Here is a 14,863-nt window from a genome sequence, read left to right as displayed (position 1 = left end):
AATCAGTAATATAAATCGAGTGAAGGAAAGAAAAACCTTTCATGGACCCTACCTACTCCTGTGTCTTGTAATTATCTTCCAAATGACGACGAGGATATTGATGATGATATAAATAAAATAAAGCATATACTTTACACAAAGAGTTTGATGCCAATATTATGAGCTTAGTAATTGATGTCAGCAGGTGGACTGGTGGTTTAGAGGTCAGACCACTAAGCCATCACCAGTGAGAACCTCGGTTCGAATCCAGACAAGTCACCGATGATCAAACAGGATTTTTTAAATCTTGATTTGAAACTTTCGTGACGTCAGGCATCCATACTCTTGGGTTCGTTCGGTAAAGTCACGTAGTTAGAAATAAAACAAAATAAAACAAATCACGATGTTTCGATCACAACACAAGCGGTCGTCATTACCGCCTGTGTTGCGATCGAAACGTCGTCATCACCGCCTGTGTTGCGATCGAAACGTCGTGATTTATTTCATTTTATTTCTAACTACTTTACTTTAGCGAAAGAACCAAAGAGTTGGATTTTTTTAGTGTAATGAGTTGACGCTTTCAACCCATTCACTAAATTTCAGTGCTGAGAATTAAATATAGCGGTTTGACTGTTAAGGAACACGCTCATAGCAGACTGTGTGGGAAAGCCCACGTGATAAAGTGTAAAGGGTAAAAGGGACATCTGAATGATTCATTATTTTATGAAAACTCCTTTGAAAATGTATTTGTTCTGTGATTATTCTCTGACATCAGCACTTCGGGTGTGATGCCTGTTACAGAATCCCCCCATGTGTTCTGTGGGCTTCTACCGGTACTCTCAAACAGCACTTGCCCCCAACAGGCTGTGAAAGGCGATCATGGTCTTTGTGAGAAAAAATCATAACCTTATTGTCTTTTATTTACAGGTAAGCACACGAGACTGGGAGAAGGCAGAACGGATCTACAATGTGTTTGAAGTCCTCTGTAAGGTTCTTAAGGTGAGATAATTCGAGGCCAATTAATTTAACCCCGAGGCAAAACGCATTCCGGTGAAAGCAAAACGTGTGCAACAACAGGAGAATCTCCCCCCCCTCCTGCCCCCCCTGGCGTTCAGAATGAGTTCACGTTTGTTTACTTGCCGCTTGAGGGTTGTTGGCCTCACGAACGAGTCGCGTGCGCGTTCCTTGCCCACCGGGGCACCTGTGGGTTTTGGCTGCTGCAACGCATTGCCTCGCCGTGTCGACGGCGCATGTACCCGCGCCGTCGACAGCCTCCCTGACTGCACGATGCCGAACAGGATTTTTTTTTTTTTACCGCAGCACTTTGTTTCACGATGGGATTCGATTTTTAAACCGTTGGCTCGCGATGCCCGGGTAAAAATATCCCGCAGCTAGGCGAGCAAATCGTTGCGCACGGATTTCTCATTTCGCCACGCCACCATCATATTAACCAAACGCTACTCATTGCTCCTTCAACGTAATCAATGTAATACAACAATCACTCAAGGTGCGGAGCGTTAGTTATCAATCAGACAAAAAAAAACAGGATGCAGACTTTATCGGAGTGCACGCTAACTTATATTTCATGAGCGGTAATGGACATATCGCTCCCGGGCGTAATTTGAAACCCCCCAATCCAATCATGGGATTGAAGTTGACACACAAAGTTGGCAGCCGTCCATCAGGATTCACACTGCAGGATAAAATAGAAAGCAATCGGAAAGACTGGATGGCTTTCTGATTGCAGGAGAAAGCTATAGCACCCGAGGTAATTGGATGTGTCTGTAATAGGAATTGTTCCTACAACCGGTGCTACTGACCTTGGTGAGTTACAGACGCCACCACGCGTGTCGTGGCGGTGCAGGGGTCACACGTTTAATTTTAATTCACTCGTACGAGATAGCCGCGTTTAATCGCTCCCTTTCACTACTTGACCGAGTGGTTTGCGAATGGGAAACATTTTCACTCGACTCCAACGTGGCTCACAATGAACACCCTTTTGTAAATTTGGAGTGAACCGATGTGCGGTGATTGTGCCGCGGTCTGCCGCAGCAGCTGCGTTCGCGATGCTGCATTGTGTCTCAATCACTTCCGCAGTGAGCACTGCTTATTCTGCTCCCTTAAAGAGATTGCCTCATCGTTCCACATGCCTGCAGAGTTTTGACTACAGCTCCGTGCCTGGAAACTTCCTTCATCTAAATCAAGTCGCATGCAGCTTTCTCGATGGGGCATAACGTAGAACATGCTATCACAGTAGCAAAGAAGAATGGATGAATGTTGCATGGTGAGTTTTATGATATAATATTAGATATGCCCATGGCTTTTTGCAGAACTCATGGGTACTTTGTGTTACAGGTTGGCCACCGCGGTCTAAATGGTCTGCATTGTGGGTGGACTGGTGGTGCAATGGTTAGCGCACTGCTCTAATGAAGCCAGTTACTGTACCTAAATTCGACTAGAAGCTTTCGTGACTGCAGAAATCCATACTCTTTGGTTCTTTCGGTAAAGTCACGTAGGTATACAATAAAATAAATCACGACGTTTCGGGCGCAACACAAGCGTCCGTCATCAGGTGGGAAACAGTGCTTAACAGTCTGGAATGCTTTCACGGGAATGATTTTGGCACGCCGCATCCATCTCAACTTATTTTGAATATCAATGACTAGTAATTCATGAACCGGAGCGACTTCCACCCCACCCCCCTCTTCTCCAACCCACATTGACCAGCGTGGTGAAGTATGGTCATGTAACAGAGTGTGGCGAGGCCTTCGTCCAAAAGTGGGCTGGCAAGGGGGGTATGATTTATTGTATTATCATGTTGAACAAATCCATCAGTTAAAGGCTGGGAAATTCATAGACGTATTCATTTGCAAGTCCGCATTGCGATAGAGTTTGGGAAAGAGCTTCAGCTCGACAAACAGTGCTTAACAGTCTGGAATGCTTTTCCGGGTATGATTTGGCACGCCGCATCCATCTCAACTTATTTTGTCTTCATCATATGTAAAAAAAAAAATCCGTAAAAACAAAGTTTTTCACTATAAATCCTTTATATGCATGGCGGCTAGAGTCCTCTCGTCCTCTGGATTGAGATGGCTGCCACCTATGGGTCAGATGATTGCCTGCCACCATTAAGCAATTGGTAATTAAATATAATTTATTTTTTCCTAAAAAGTGTAACATTTTGGAAAAAAAATTTCACGTAAATAAGTTGTCATGCACAACGAGTCTGTGTGCAAAATGTGAGCTCGATTGGATCACGGGAAGTGGGTTAAAAAACGACCGAAAGATTTGCACGGTCGTAAGCGTGCAAGCAAGCAAGCAAGTGAACTTAATATAAAGGATTTTAAAAAACACCTGTTCATAGAATTATCGATATATAGGATAGGATAATAGAGGATTGTTATGGATAGGAATCCCTTGCACGTCTCGAGTGGTAGTGCCCAATGACAACCCCGATACTAGAGCACAGCATTTACAACCATGAGCAACGTCAAACCTGTTTTGTTTTATAAAAGGCTGAGTCGACCTACGGGAGGCCCGTGACTGGCTCCGACATTTGTCACCAATGTTGGCCGTGAGCGCGAATCGAACTCCGTTTGCCAGCTCCGTGGCACAGCGCCGCCGCTAAGTTCATCCGCTGCAGCGCTTCTCTCTCCGCGCAAGCGGCGACGCGGGCGCTGGTGGGGGCGCTCCGTTGCGTGGCCATCGTTTCGCTAGAAGCGCACCGTCTCCTCCTCCTCCTCCTCTTCCGTGGCCACGTCGCGAGCGGTTGCTTCGTCTCTCGAGGAGACACGCGGCGTGAGCGCGAGGCCGATGGGCAGCAAAGCGTTGGCCCGGGGGGCTTGCGCTGCCGTCGGCGTTTTTCCCTCTTGAACTTCTGTCGCGAGCAAAGTGATGCCGCGCGCCCCTCGTCGCGAGACGCTGCTGGTGCTGGTGGTTGGGGGGAGGGGGAGGGCTCGGTATGTCGCTGCAGGACAAGTTGGATTTCACCAGAGGACAAAAAACTAAATTGAATCCTCAAAATTGTCATCGAATTGAGTCTATGTTGGTGGAATTGTTCAAATATTGGATACGTATCGCCTCTCATCAAGGTGATATCCCAAGTGCCATTCTGCTCCAAGGGTCACGAACGGTGTACAGGAGCACTCGGTCTTGATCTGACTACCCCACCCCCTTCCATTACGTGATTTCATCCCACTATGCGTCTCCCTCTCGTCTCTCCTCTTCCTGTCTGCTCCCTCTATCTCTTGCCTGCTTTTCCTCTATCACAGATTGAGATCACTACAATTGTGTGTGTGTGTCAGACAATCAGAGGATGTGTAATTCTGGTTTCCTTCCCTACTTTGTTGCTGTTGATTTCACTTTCAGTGTCTACCTGCTTAAATTACCACCGGGCAGTGCTCATCTCGTTCAATGGCCCTAAATCACCGTGGCCTAACCACGTGCCTAGGTGCTGGGACCAGTCACTCCACAGAGCACCCGCCTGCCTCTGAGTGGAACACATAGCAGAACTCGTTGTTTTATTGACCACGGAGGCATAATGGGCCGAGTCAATCTCTGAGCAAAACGTTAAACTCTTGACCTGCCCCCCTGAGAGTCGAGGGCCCTGGCCCCACGCCACTCAGCCAGCCTTGCGAGAGACGCAGCGCAATGAGTCAGCACTCGCTGGAGTCGCAACGGCAGCATCCTGGAGGGACGCCACGTATTTTCGAGCTGTTCTGCATTTCTGGGGTGCCACGGGATCCTTGAACGTCCACTGTAATCGAAGCGGACGGCACGATTCATCGCCGGCCGATTTTTCACGGGCCTCCTCCGTTCATTCCCTTCCACCCCCGCCCCCTTCGCCCGGCCTTGCCGATCTCACGGACGCGACGCACAGGGGGGCGACCTGCAGGACCAGAAGGAGCACTGCTTCAGGGTCATGACCTCCACGGAAGACATCCACTACTTCAGCGTGGAGCAGGCGAGCGAGCTCGCGGTGTGGGAGAAGGCTTTCCAGACGGCAAGCTTCCTGGAGGTACAGAGAAGAGGGGTAGGTGTACTTTACCCACGTGGCCACTGCGCTGTGTGTTTGATCAATCAAGACCAGGGCTTCATTTCAGTGGGGAGTTGTCCGGGGCTGGACTCCGAAAAATGTGTTGCTGGTCCGGGAAGTTAGGGATTGACGGGTAAGAGGGCCACGGAAAATATTCCTTGAGAAATTAAGGTTCTGATTGTGACCATCAATCTGTGAGCTAGTGGAGCTGTAGACGTTGTTACGTTTGTCTTGTCGCTTGTTAATTCTGTTTAAGGAAATTAGTGACGTAAATTTTTGAAAGGGTAGCGGACAAAAAATAAGCGTGACGATGAATACGGCTAACCGCCGTGACTGACGATTCCGAGTGAATATGCGGACGGAGGTCACTTGCTGACGTTAGAGGCGGCAGTGCGCCGAGAAGGACCAGCGATGGTGATTGTATTGAGCTTACTGAGTACTGACCTTGGTTTTTTTTTGGGGGGGTGGGGTGGTGCACACCCCCAAACATATGCATTTATTAACTATGCGTATTTTACAAAATGTTAGACTGCTTCAGTCGACTACACTTACAGATAACAGACTCAGGTTAAGACTCAAATAAAATTCAGACTACGTCAACACGAGTAGATTGCAAAGCCATTATGAAAGGCCTTTTTGCCTGGCTCCGTGGTTTTTATTAAGATGTTGTATGGAATTTGGTCATGAATAATGCATGTCACTTCATGTACGTTTCGTTATTTTTAGGTCAAAACACCGTTAATGATGTGTATTGAATTACAGTTTATTTGTGCCAGTGGGGGGTCTTTTTGTGTTTTGAACATCTGCCTGCCCTCACTTCCAAGTACCCAATCTTCCCTTCGCTGCCTCTCATGCTCGCTGCTCACAAACGTCCCTCCACTCCTCCACTCCTCCGCTCCTCTGACCATTCCTTCTCTCTCCTACCGCCGCTTCTGTAACCCCAATTCAGCAGAAAACCAGGAGCTGTCTAATTACGCATTCTATTGACTTTCTCTACAGACTATGTGTGCGGGGCTGGGGATGGGTGAGATCCATGCTCAGTGCAATCTGGGCGTCATTTTGCTTGTGTTTATTTTTCAGTCTATAACCTACAACTGTTTACTCAAGGGAAGGCCACTGGGATTGAAGATAGACTTTAACACAGGATTTACATGTTTTGATGCGGAAACAAAGGTATGTGTACCGATGATAAAGCAGCTGACGACAGTTTTGCTCGTAGGAAGCATTAACTGCGGCCCTGTTCCTACACAACGTCTATGTTGTAAATCAGCCACGCTGCAATTACATTTTAATGACACCCGAAAATTATGATTCCGTTTACAGTAATTTTTTTTGCATTTTGTTCAATAACATTTGAAGGAAACATCACTTTGTATTTAATAATTGTGCGTAAAGAAACTTTGAATGCATTACAATTTAGCGACTAAATTAATTAAATGGTTATAATGAGTTGTGCAGTCGTTAAAATTAATGACCAAAGCGAGTTAAGAATAATGTTAATAAAACTTTTTATTTTTTTTATTTTGAAAACCAAAGAAATGTTAATGTTTTTACTTTAAAATATGATTTGCTAATTAAAAAATATATCCTTAAAAACTCACACCCTTTATGTTGTAAACTGCTAGCAGATAAATATCGTTGGGTCTTTGCACAGATGATGATATTTGTGGGACTTTATATTTGTGAAGATCAAGCAACTTCCACGATTTTACACTTCTTTAAAAGGAGGAAAACGAATGTACTTCGGTAAAATATGAGCCCTGTTGAAGCTAATGGTCTCTTTTTTAAACGACAAAGATTTAGGCTCCACACGTGTCAAGTTTTACTCGACATAACATTGGGTGCCGGGGAGTATCTCCTACGTCATCATCAACACCTGCCGTTTGTGGTCCTTTCAAGGCAGGTGCCGTCTCGTTCGTCTGTGAAAAGACGCCGCGACTTTATTTGGACTTCTTTGTGGCGTGCCCAGTTGAAGAATGGCTGGGCGGTACTCTGCCGGGCCTGGCCTGAAAGTTGGCCGTCGTCGTGAGACCTCGCCCATTGGATGAGCACTTTTTTTTACAAGGAGTCATGTTTGCATAGACCACAATACCTGCAGTCGTAATGCAAACAAAAAACACAACTCTGATAATGTATGCACTGTCCTTGAAGTTGATTGGTCCACACCCGAGACAGCTTTCCTTAGAGCCTAGTCTCACATGGTGTTGGACCAGATGACGCCAAAAGGCGCACCATTTGATTGGTCCACACCCGAGACAGCTTTCCTTACAGCCTAGTCTCACATGGTGTTGGACCAGATGACGCCAAATGGTGCGCCTTTTGCCGTCATTTGGTCCAACACCATGTGAGACTAGGCTCTAAGGAAAGCTGTCTCCGGTGTGGACCAATCAACTTCAAGGACAGTGCATACATTATCAGAGTTATGTTTTTTGTTTGCATTACGACTGCAGGTATTGTGGTCTATGCAAACATGACTCCTTGTAAAAAAAAGGTGTCAGTTTTGTTGCCAGATAAAAGGGTAAAAAAAACAATTATCATATTTTTTCTTCTGGCAAATGAGGTTCCAATGGTGGCGATTCTGCAATTTGGAAGGGAACTCGAGTCAAGAGATCATGTTTGTGCTGGGTTTCTTTTGCATGGGAATGGGTTCGAGCGAACATGTGCGATAGCAAGAGAAGGAAACATGATGTAAGTTCAGTTTTGTTGTTGGTTGTTGCTTTGCTAGTTTGTTTGTTTTTGTAAATTGCTTTTGTTTCGCAGCATCTAATTTGGCATTACAAGTTCGCTCAACTCAAAGGCTCCTCTGACGACGGAATGAGCAGGGTTAAGTTTTTATTTCAAAACACGGACACAAAATTAGTGGAGACAAAGGTAAGGACGTGCACTTACATCTCAACGCATAACACATTCTATTCCATTACATTCCCAGATTGTTCACGTGTTCATATTTGCATAATGTAGAAGCTGCGCTCATGAATACAACTGTGGTATTTCAGATAAGAAAAACAAATCAAATTAGCAATGAAAATAAAGAGCTATTCTGGTTTCAATCAATGCAGCCATATAAAATTTAAATCCCACAAATGTATTTTTGACATTTTTAATCAAATATATATTTTCACGTGCAATTTTAAACACGTATACAATTATATATGAAGATATGTATATATATACATCAGAAATGTAAAATATCATTAAAACATCATAATCTATATTTTTATGATAATTATTAAAAATGATGGTTAAAAATACCAGTGGAGTGACGTCCAAGAAATGGAGTGAGTCCGATAGCGCGTCCACCAGGGAGACGGAGCGATGAAATCAGCCCGTGTGCAGGTGCCGGATGGATTGCCCGCAGATTAGTGAGAGATGGCGACGGCTTAGGGAGGCCTTCATCCAGCAGCGGATTGATCATGGCTGCTGATGACGATTATGATTTTACGACCAAAAAAACCCCCATGAAATCACTACAATGGCTTCAAAAGATCACTCGGAGATGCGTGACCCCACGTGGGCTGGCGCAGAGGGGACACGGCAGCGGCGCATTATCCAAACAGATACAAACGCAACCGCCAGTGGCTTTCTTTCGTGATGACAAAAAAACAGGATCAAAATGACTCATTTTACATCCAGTGAATACAAACACCATAAAAAAACGGCCACATTAATGTCAAACAACGATAAACCAGAAATCCTACTTATTATGTTTGAGTAACGTGGCGCACTCACATTGGACTAAAAGGGCCGTTAACATCCCTTTGTTCCGTTCCCGCACGCACCCCTCTGAACTCGCCACCCTGTAGCCTAATGGCTATCCCCGTTATGATGTCGTCCGATGGCGTTGTAAATAGATTGTGCCGCGCAGCGCACTTGGGAAGCACGCAACACTCACATTTCCGCGAAGCGAATATAACTACAGTATATATATCATGTATTTGATTTTTTTTTTCATCTCAGGAGCTGGAATTCGCAAATCACATGGCCGTGCTGCATTGCATCCATTCGTTCGTCGCCGCTAAAGTGGCTTTGGTGGATCCGGCGTTCGTGGAGGCGCAGGGCGCGTCGAAGAAGCACGCTCTGAGCTAGCGCGCAGTGGATCGGCGGACCACGGGGCCACTCGGTCGTTCGTTGAAAACGATGGCGACGCAGTCGAGTTCAAAAGCAATTTTGCTCTTCGCCGTCCTAAAATATTTACGGACGCGACGACGAGAAAATTGGGAGGATGGGAATTGGACGGCGAGCACGCGACGCGCCAGGATGGTGAACAGCGCGAGTCCGGGGGGACGGAGTGTGGCGACGTCGTGAAGATCGTGTACATTTTACATTTTGCGATTCCGTAAAAAAGACCAACACCGTCTCATTTAGTCAGCTTCACCGCTATTTCCCATGCAACTTTAATGAATGCACATCTAATGGTATTTTTTATCTGTTTGTTGCAATATATATACAGAATGCCTTGCGAGTAAAATAATAGATTCATCGTAAAAGGATATCCTTTGTAAACTGTTTTCCGCGTTGCTTATTTTTTCAATCGTGCATCGACATTTCCCCTAATATTTAAAACAAAATACATTGTGAGTAAAATTATTCAATATTTTTGTATGAATCCGTGAATAATGAACTTGACTGATCTGCAAATGAAAGGATTTTATGACACACAGAATGTAGGTGAAAGGGATAGAGTTGCAATGAAGTTCTTATTTTGTTAATAGATTTTATTCTTGTATATGAATTTGTGGATTGTTAGATACTGTACAGTATTATTGAAAAATTGTGCTTATAACACATTTGAGACAATCAATACAAATTTTGGTTTAATATTTAGTTTTCAAATAAATGCCTAAATATCTAAGCTGTTATTAACTCAAAAAGCACACAACCATTTCACTAAAACTGTTATTATTATTTATGAAAATTGTATATAATGTACACTACACTTTTTAAAAAATCAGCGACGATTAATATTTATGCTTAGAATTTAATTGCGTAAATATTGTTTCAGTTTTGTTTCTTCCTCCAGCGCAAAAAATAAAAAAGAGTCCCTTGAAAGGCAGTGACAGTTTTATATGCGTTTTCGCCAAATGAATTTCCAGTATTCGCAACACGTTTCTTTTCCTGTTTTAATGAACTTTAAGGAGATCTATGCTTTATTACCTCTTTTAGGTGAACATGTAATAAATTATGCCTGTAATATGTACAAAAATATAAAATAAAAACAACACACGCAAAATAAAGTCGAGCGTAATGACATTGTTGAGCTCTCCTGTTTCAATGTGCTCATCAAAATCCAAACGACTCGAACGGTCGACACAACTACTGCCAAGTGCCATTGGTACCCCGGGCTCCCGGCATCTCGAAACACTCACGACGCTTTTGGACAAACATCACGCGACTTTTTGAGTCTGCGTCTGTCTCCGTGCGACAAAGTGACAACCGCTGCTGATTTACGTGGTCGTCAGAACTTTAAATACAGTTCACAGCAGCGCACGTGCAAAGCAGTAGCCTGTAGTTGTGTACACTTCATACAATTAAGAGTACATCAGCACTCCTGTTATCCTGGTGGAAGCTGGAGGCACACTTGATGCACTTCTATCTGCAATGCTCATCGTACCCAGAACCAGTTGCCGTCCTGGCAATACATCCGGAGCTGCACCAACAGCCGTCTGGAACCTTCTCCCTCCACAAGTTTACTGCATCCAAGCACCATCCTCCACCTTCAAGCAGCAGCTCAAGGTTCACCTGCTCAGCTTGGCTTATACGAGGAACTCAGAGATAAAAATGCGTGTGTCATACAGTATTTATTATGCAATCGTGATTATTATTCGTTCTTTCATATGGCATCTGAAAAAGAGCACAAGGCTAGCAATTGATCTTCCATCTGTGGAGGAGATATCCACACCTTCTACATTACGTAAATATCGGACACGGTTGATGATAATCGCAGGCACCACAGGGACCGCTCGCTCAGAGGACACCCCCAGCTTCCCCAATGGGGCGGCGGTGCCCCTAGCCTCAGCATCTTTCGAGGAAGCGGGTTGTTGAGCATTGACCATGGCAGTGTCAGGGGACAGAGTGCATGCAAGGAGGTCTGATGCCACCGTGTGATGTCAGGGTCAGCCGTCCACCTCCTGACCTCGTCACTCCAACTCCACAGGGTGATGCCCTGCTCGTGTCCCACAGCCACGACACGTGACACAGCACCAGCGGTGGAGCGTTCCACCGCTTGTTGAGGAAGTTCGCGGTTCGAATCCGGCGGGCCACCCTGGCCATTACTGCTGTGCGTATTAAGCGCACAATAAGCGCCGTCTGCCTCACAGTGGACGTTAAAGATCCCCTGACGTCATTTGAAACGAGTAGGCCGTTGCGTGCCGGCGACATGGTCCAAATATATTTAATTTTAAAAAAAGATGACGTATAACATCACCCAGTATTAGAGTGTCTGTGAAACACAGGCGCCTTCCTTCGCGATAGCCTTGTGTTATAAGAACGGCAGGAATACCACATTAACTAAATTGTTATTATCGTTAGCGGGGACGCTCACATTAATCTGCCAGATTGACACGGAGTATAAAACACGAGCTGGATATGCGCCTGAATAGAAGGGAGGGGGATGCACAATTGCGTTCATGTTTGCTGTGGCCAGGAATCCGACGCAGATATTCGGGGTTGGTAGCACAATACATCAATCGCTGTGCCACCACTCCACTCCACTCTGTATTGTGAACATAGGCAAATGAAACCCCCCATGGAGTGTTAACGTAAAAAAAACATTTTGTATTAAATCTTAAATGTTAGCTAAGGACATCGGGTGCCAGGAAGTCCGTGGCTGACCTTCAATTAACATTCATTCCAAGGTGACCTTTCGTAATTCAAAGTTTAGCCAGCTGTTTTGAGATGCGCGTTGCTCCTGCAAGATCACTCTTGGCCGTGAGTTGTCTGCTCTGCTCCATCCTGAGCTGATGCTGCTGCTGCTGCTCAAGAACCTTCCAGGGGCTTGATCCACAGATAACTCAATTTGGATGATTTACCACAACTCTGGTGTGCTGTGTTGTCTTCTCACGAAGCCTACATCATCATCATCATCATCGCTTGGCAATATGGTCACCTCCACCTCTTCCGATATTTCTCCACCCGCCATATTCTCTCGTGCCAAGTCTCCATCTTCTGTCTTCACATCTGCTCCGAGGTCTCCATATTTCCCTGCTTCCGTGTGTCGGGTTCCTTTGCATCGGTTTTCAAGGTAACCTCTTTGTGGCATCCGTCCTGGGTAGATGTGCGAGCCATTGCATTCGATTGCTCGTGACAATAAGAAGTCTGAATGCCGATTGTCCCATTCCCTTCCTGACGCATTCGCCGCGTACTTTCGTTTGCCAGTTGATTCGCGGAAGTGTCCAAGCATCGTTCGGCTGACTTTGTGAGAGTCCCAACGATTCGCATCCAAACACGAACACGGTCAAAGCCGTTATTGTGCAATGCCAAATCCGCAGAGCCCCACGATTGTTAAAGCGCGACGCGTGGAAGTATTCTCCCATGTTTACCGACTTTTCGGGTACATTCACGCAAAGACTTACAATGCAAGTTCAATATACAACCGACAGAGTCATACAATAACGAGGTCAAGAGGTGACCACAGTCAAAGCCATTGATGCCAACACCACCACACCCCGCCAACGTGCTGTACTCTCAGCAAGATCAGTGCAGCTGCTGCACAGCAGACGCAGCAGCGACCCCCAAGACCGGCCCCGACAGCCTCCAAACCATCTGCTCTTCGGTCTTCCCCATGGCCCGGCGGGTTCGTGGAAACCATGCCAAGGTCTGTCAGGGTAACCGGGCCTCCACCATCCTGATCGTCTTTACAACGCTTGTCTGCCATGAGTAACAGATTATCTCAAAATAATAACAGGGGGGGGGGGGTGCTGAGAGAAACAGAAGAACGAGCTGTTGTTTCTGTTCACCGGTCTTCATGATGTGTTGTTGTTTACAGACTTCAACATGAATATCCCACAATACCCTCTGGACGGGACTCTCGAGAGCTCTCTCTATGGAAACCTCTTCTACTAGCAGTGCTGCGAGCAAGCAATTGCAGGGCTGCACCTTTACCATCACCTGCAGAAGTGATCAATGGGACACGCGTCATGCGGAGTTTGTTTTCATGCTTTTAAGGAATCCTGGCAATTTTCTGGTTCAAGAATCTTAACCAGGGTGGGGGGAGATGAGGGTAGGGGTGGTGAGGGTCAGAATGGGATCAATGTGTGGGGGGGGGGGGGGTGAGGGTCAGGGTGTGGGGGGTCAGGGTGGGGGGGGGGGCTTCGCAGATATTATCTTTGGGTGCATCACGTGACTACAAATATTCCACGACGCACAAAGCCACATCACTTGATGATGTCGGTGGTGTTGGGTGGAACTAACGACGGCGATGGGCTCACTACAAGGAAAGTTCGTTGAAACAATGAGAATGATCTTAAATTATCTGAAGGGAATGTACAGAGCGCCTTCTCCAAAGCGCTTTACAAAAACGAATTGACAATGGTACAAGATAGAGTGTGATGGTGGAGGCGAGGTGCATGAAATAGATTGGAGGCAGCAATGGGCAAATCTGTGATGATGCGTGAATTCGGTGAAAGCGAATTGATAACCGTAAATGATGATGATGAATGGATTTAATGAATGGGGTTAACAAGTGATAGCCGTAAAACAAGAATATGAACATGATGACCTTTTTGTAGTTTTATAAGCATCTGAGTTCCAGTTGATATTTGTTTTACTTTCTAACGACTTTGCTCTGTTTCCTTGGCACAATGGCCAGTCTTGCTGTCGCCTGATGAAGCTAGTTGTAATTACTGGTGAAACATCGTACTTAGATTGTAAATGTTGTGGCTTGGCTCTCCAACACACCAGGGTGCTGTACTAGTGACGAATTGGCGATGTTCTGTTTACGTGACAACCCTTACTAGTTGGCTGTGTCGGGTGGTGGCGGGTTTTAACGACACATTTATATATTCACGCGATCTCACCCAAAAAATCTCTATTATGGCTAAAACGGATAACTCATCAATTTAATTCCTTAAGGAGCGATAACAATCTAGATCACTTGAAAATCGTTTTTTGAAGAAACTCTTTAGCTACGGCTCACACTGCAATGCCTACAGCTGAGTCATTGCACGTGAATCACGGAGCGAATCAGGACACACGGCAAGAAGATCGTGATTCTAATCGCGCGGCGGTCCACATCTCATATTTAAAGCACTGAGCCAGTGGTGGGAATTCCAGGCTCCTATGGTGGGGCAGAGTATATCCATAGTACAAAGCGGGTACTCAACCAGGACTTTCTGATTGCGAGCCTCTCGCTCTCACCGCTCGCTCCGCTCGCTCTCTCAACACTGAGCCACCTGGCTGGAACACAATAAAAAAAATAATTTCTAAACATTCTTCTGACAGAGTGAGAGCCGGGTTTTTGTTGGGAAATAATGGCATGATGGAAGGTGTTGTTAACAAAAAAGCAGTCAAATTAGTAAGACGTATCGCACCCTCTCTCCAAGCTTTCTTTAAAAGGAGTTGCCATTAATTATTCACACCTCCCACATCTTTCGTGGCATTCGATGAAATGAATGGTGCTGATTTTGTGTTTTGGCAAGGGTTGATTAATGCGACGCTTTAGACGTGGAACTCTGCTGTATGTGTCACAACTGCATGTGCGTCATTTTGCACTGGGCCCTGTTTTATGCAAGCCGTGTACACACCAAAATGACACTTTTGGAAAATGAATGATGCCAGTAAACTTCCTAACAGTTGCATTTGCAGCAAATGACATCTTAAGGATGAACTGTATTATCTAAATTTCTACAACAG

At 45.5% G+C, this 14,863-nt stretch overlaps 2 protein-coding genes across 2 annotated transcripts in view; one reads left to right on the top strand and one right to left on the bottom strand.

Moving 5' to 3' along the window:
• The window catches only part of SNTG2 (syntrophin gamma 2), a 102,066-nt gene extending 91,901 nt beyond the window's left edge, over positions 1 to 10,165 (top strand). The window contains exons 13-17 of the mRNA XM_078875388.1: positions 907 to 978; positions 4,859 to 5,011; positions 6,095 to 6,187; positions 7,775 to 7,885; positions 8,972 to 10,165. Of these exons, the coding sequence (XP_078731514.1) occupies positions 907 to 978; positions 4,859 to 5,011; positions 6,095 to 6,187; positions 7,775 to 7,885; positions 8,972 to 9,100 (558 nt within the window). The 3' untranslated portion in view covers positions 9,101 to 10,165. The remainder of the gene's footprint in view (positions 1 to 906; positions 979 to 4,858; positions 5,012 to 6,094; positions 6,188 to 7,774; positions 7,886 to 8,971) is intronic.
• DNMBP (dynamin binding protein) overlaps positions 1 to 14,863 on the bottom strand; it is a 348,547-nt gene that overhangs the window by 238,453 nt on the left and 95,231 nt on the right. The window lies entirely within an intron of this gene.

The sequence above is a fragment of the Lampetra fluviatilis genome, chromosome 2, assembly GCF_964198595.1.
Source record: "Lampetra fluviatilis chromosome 2, kcLamFluv1.1, whole genome shotgun sequence".
NCBI classification, from domain to species: Eukaryota; Metazoa; Chordata; class Hyperoartia; order Petromyzontiformes; family Petromyzontidae; genus Lampetra; species Lampetra fluviatilis.
This window is presented reverse-complemented; position numbering and strand designations above follow the sequence as displayed.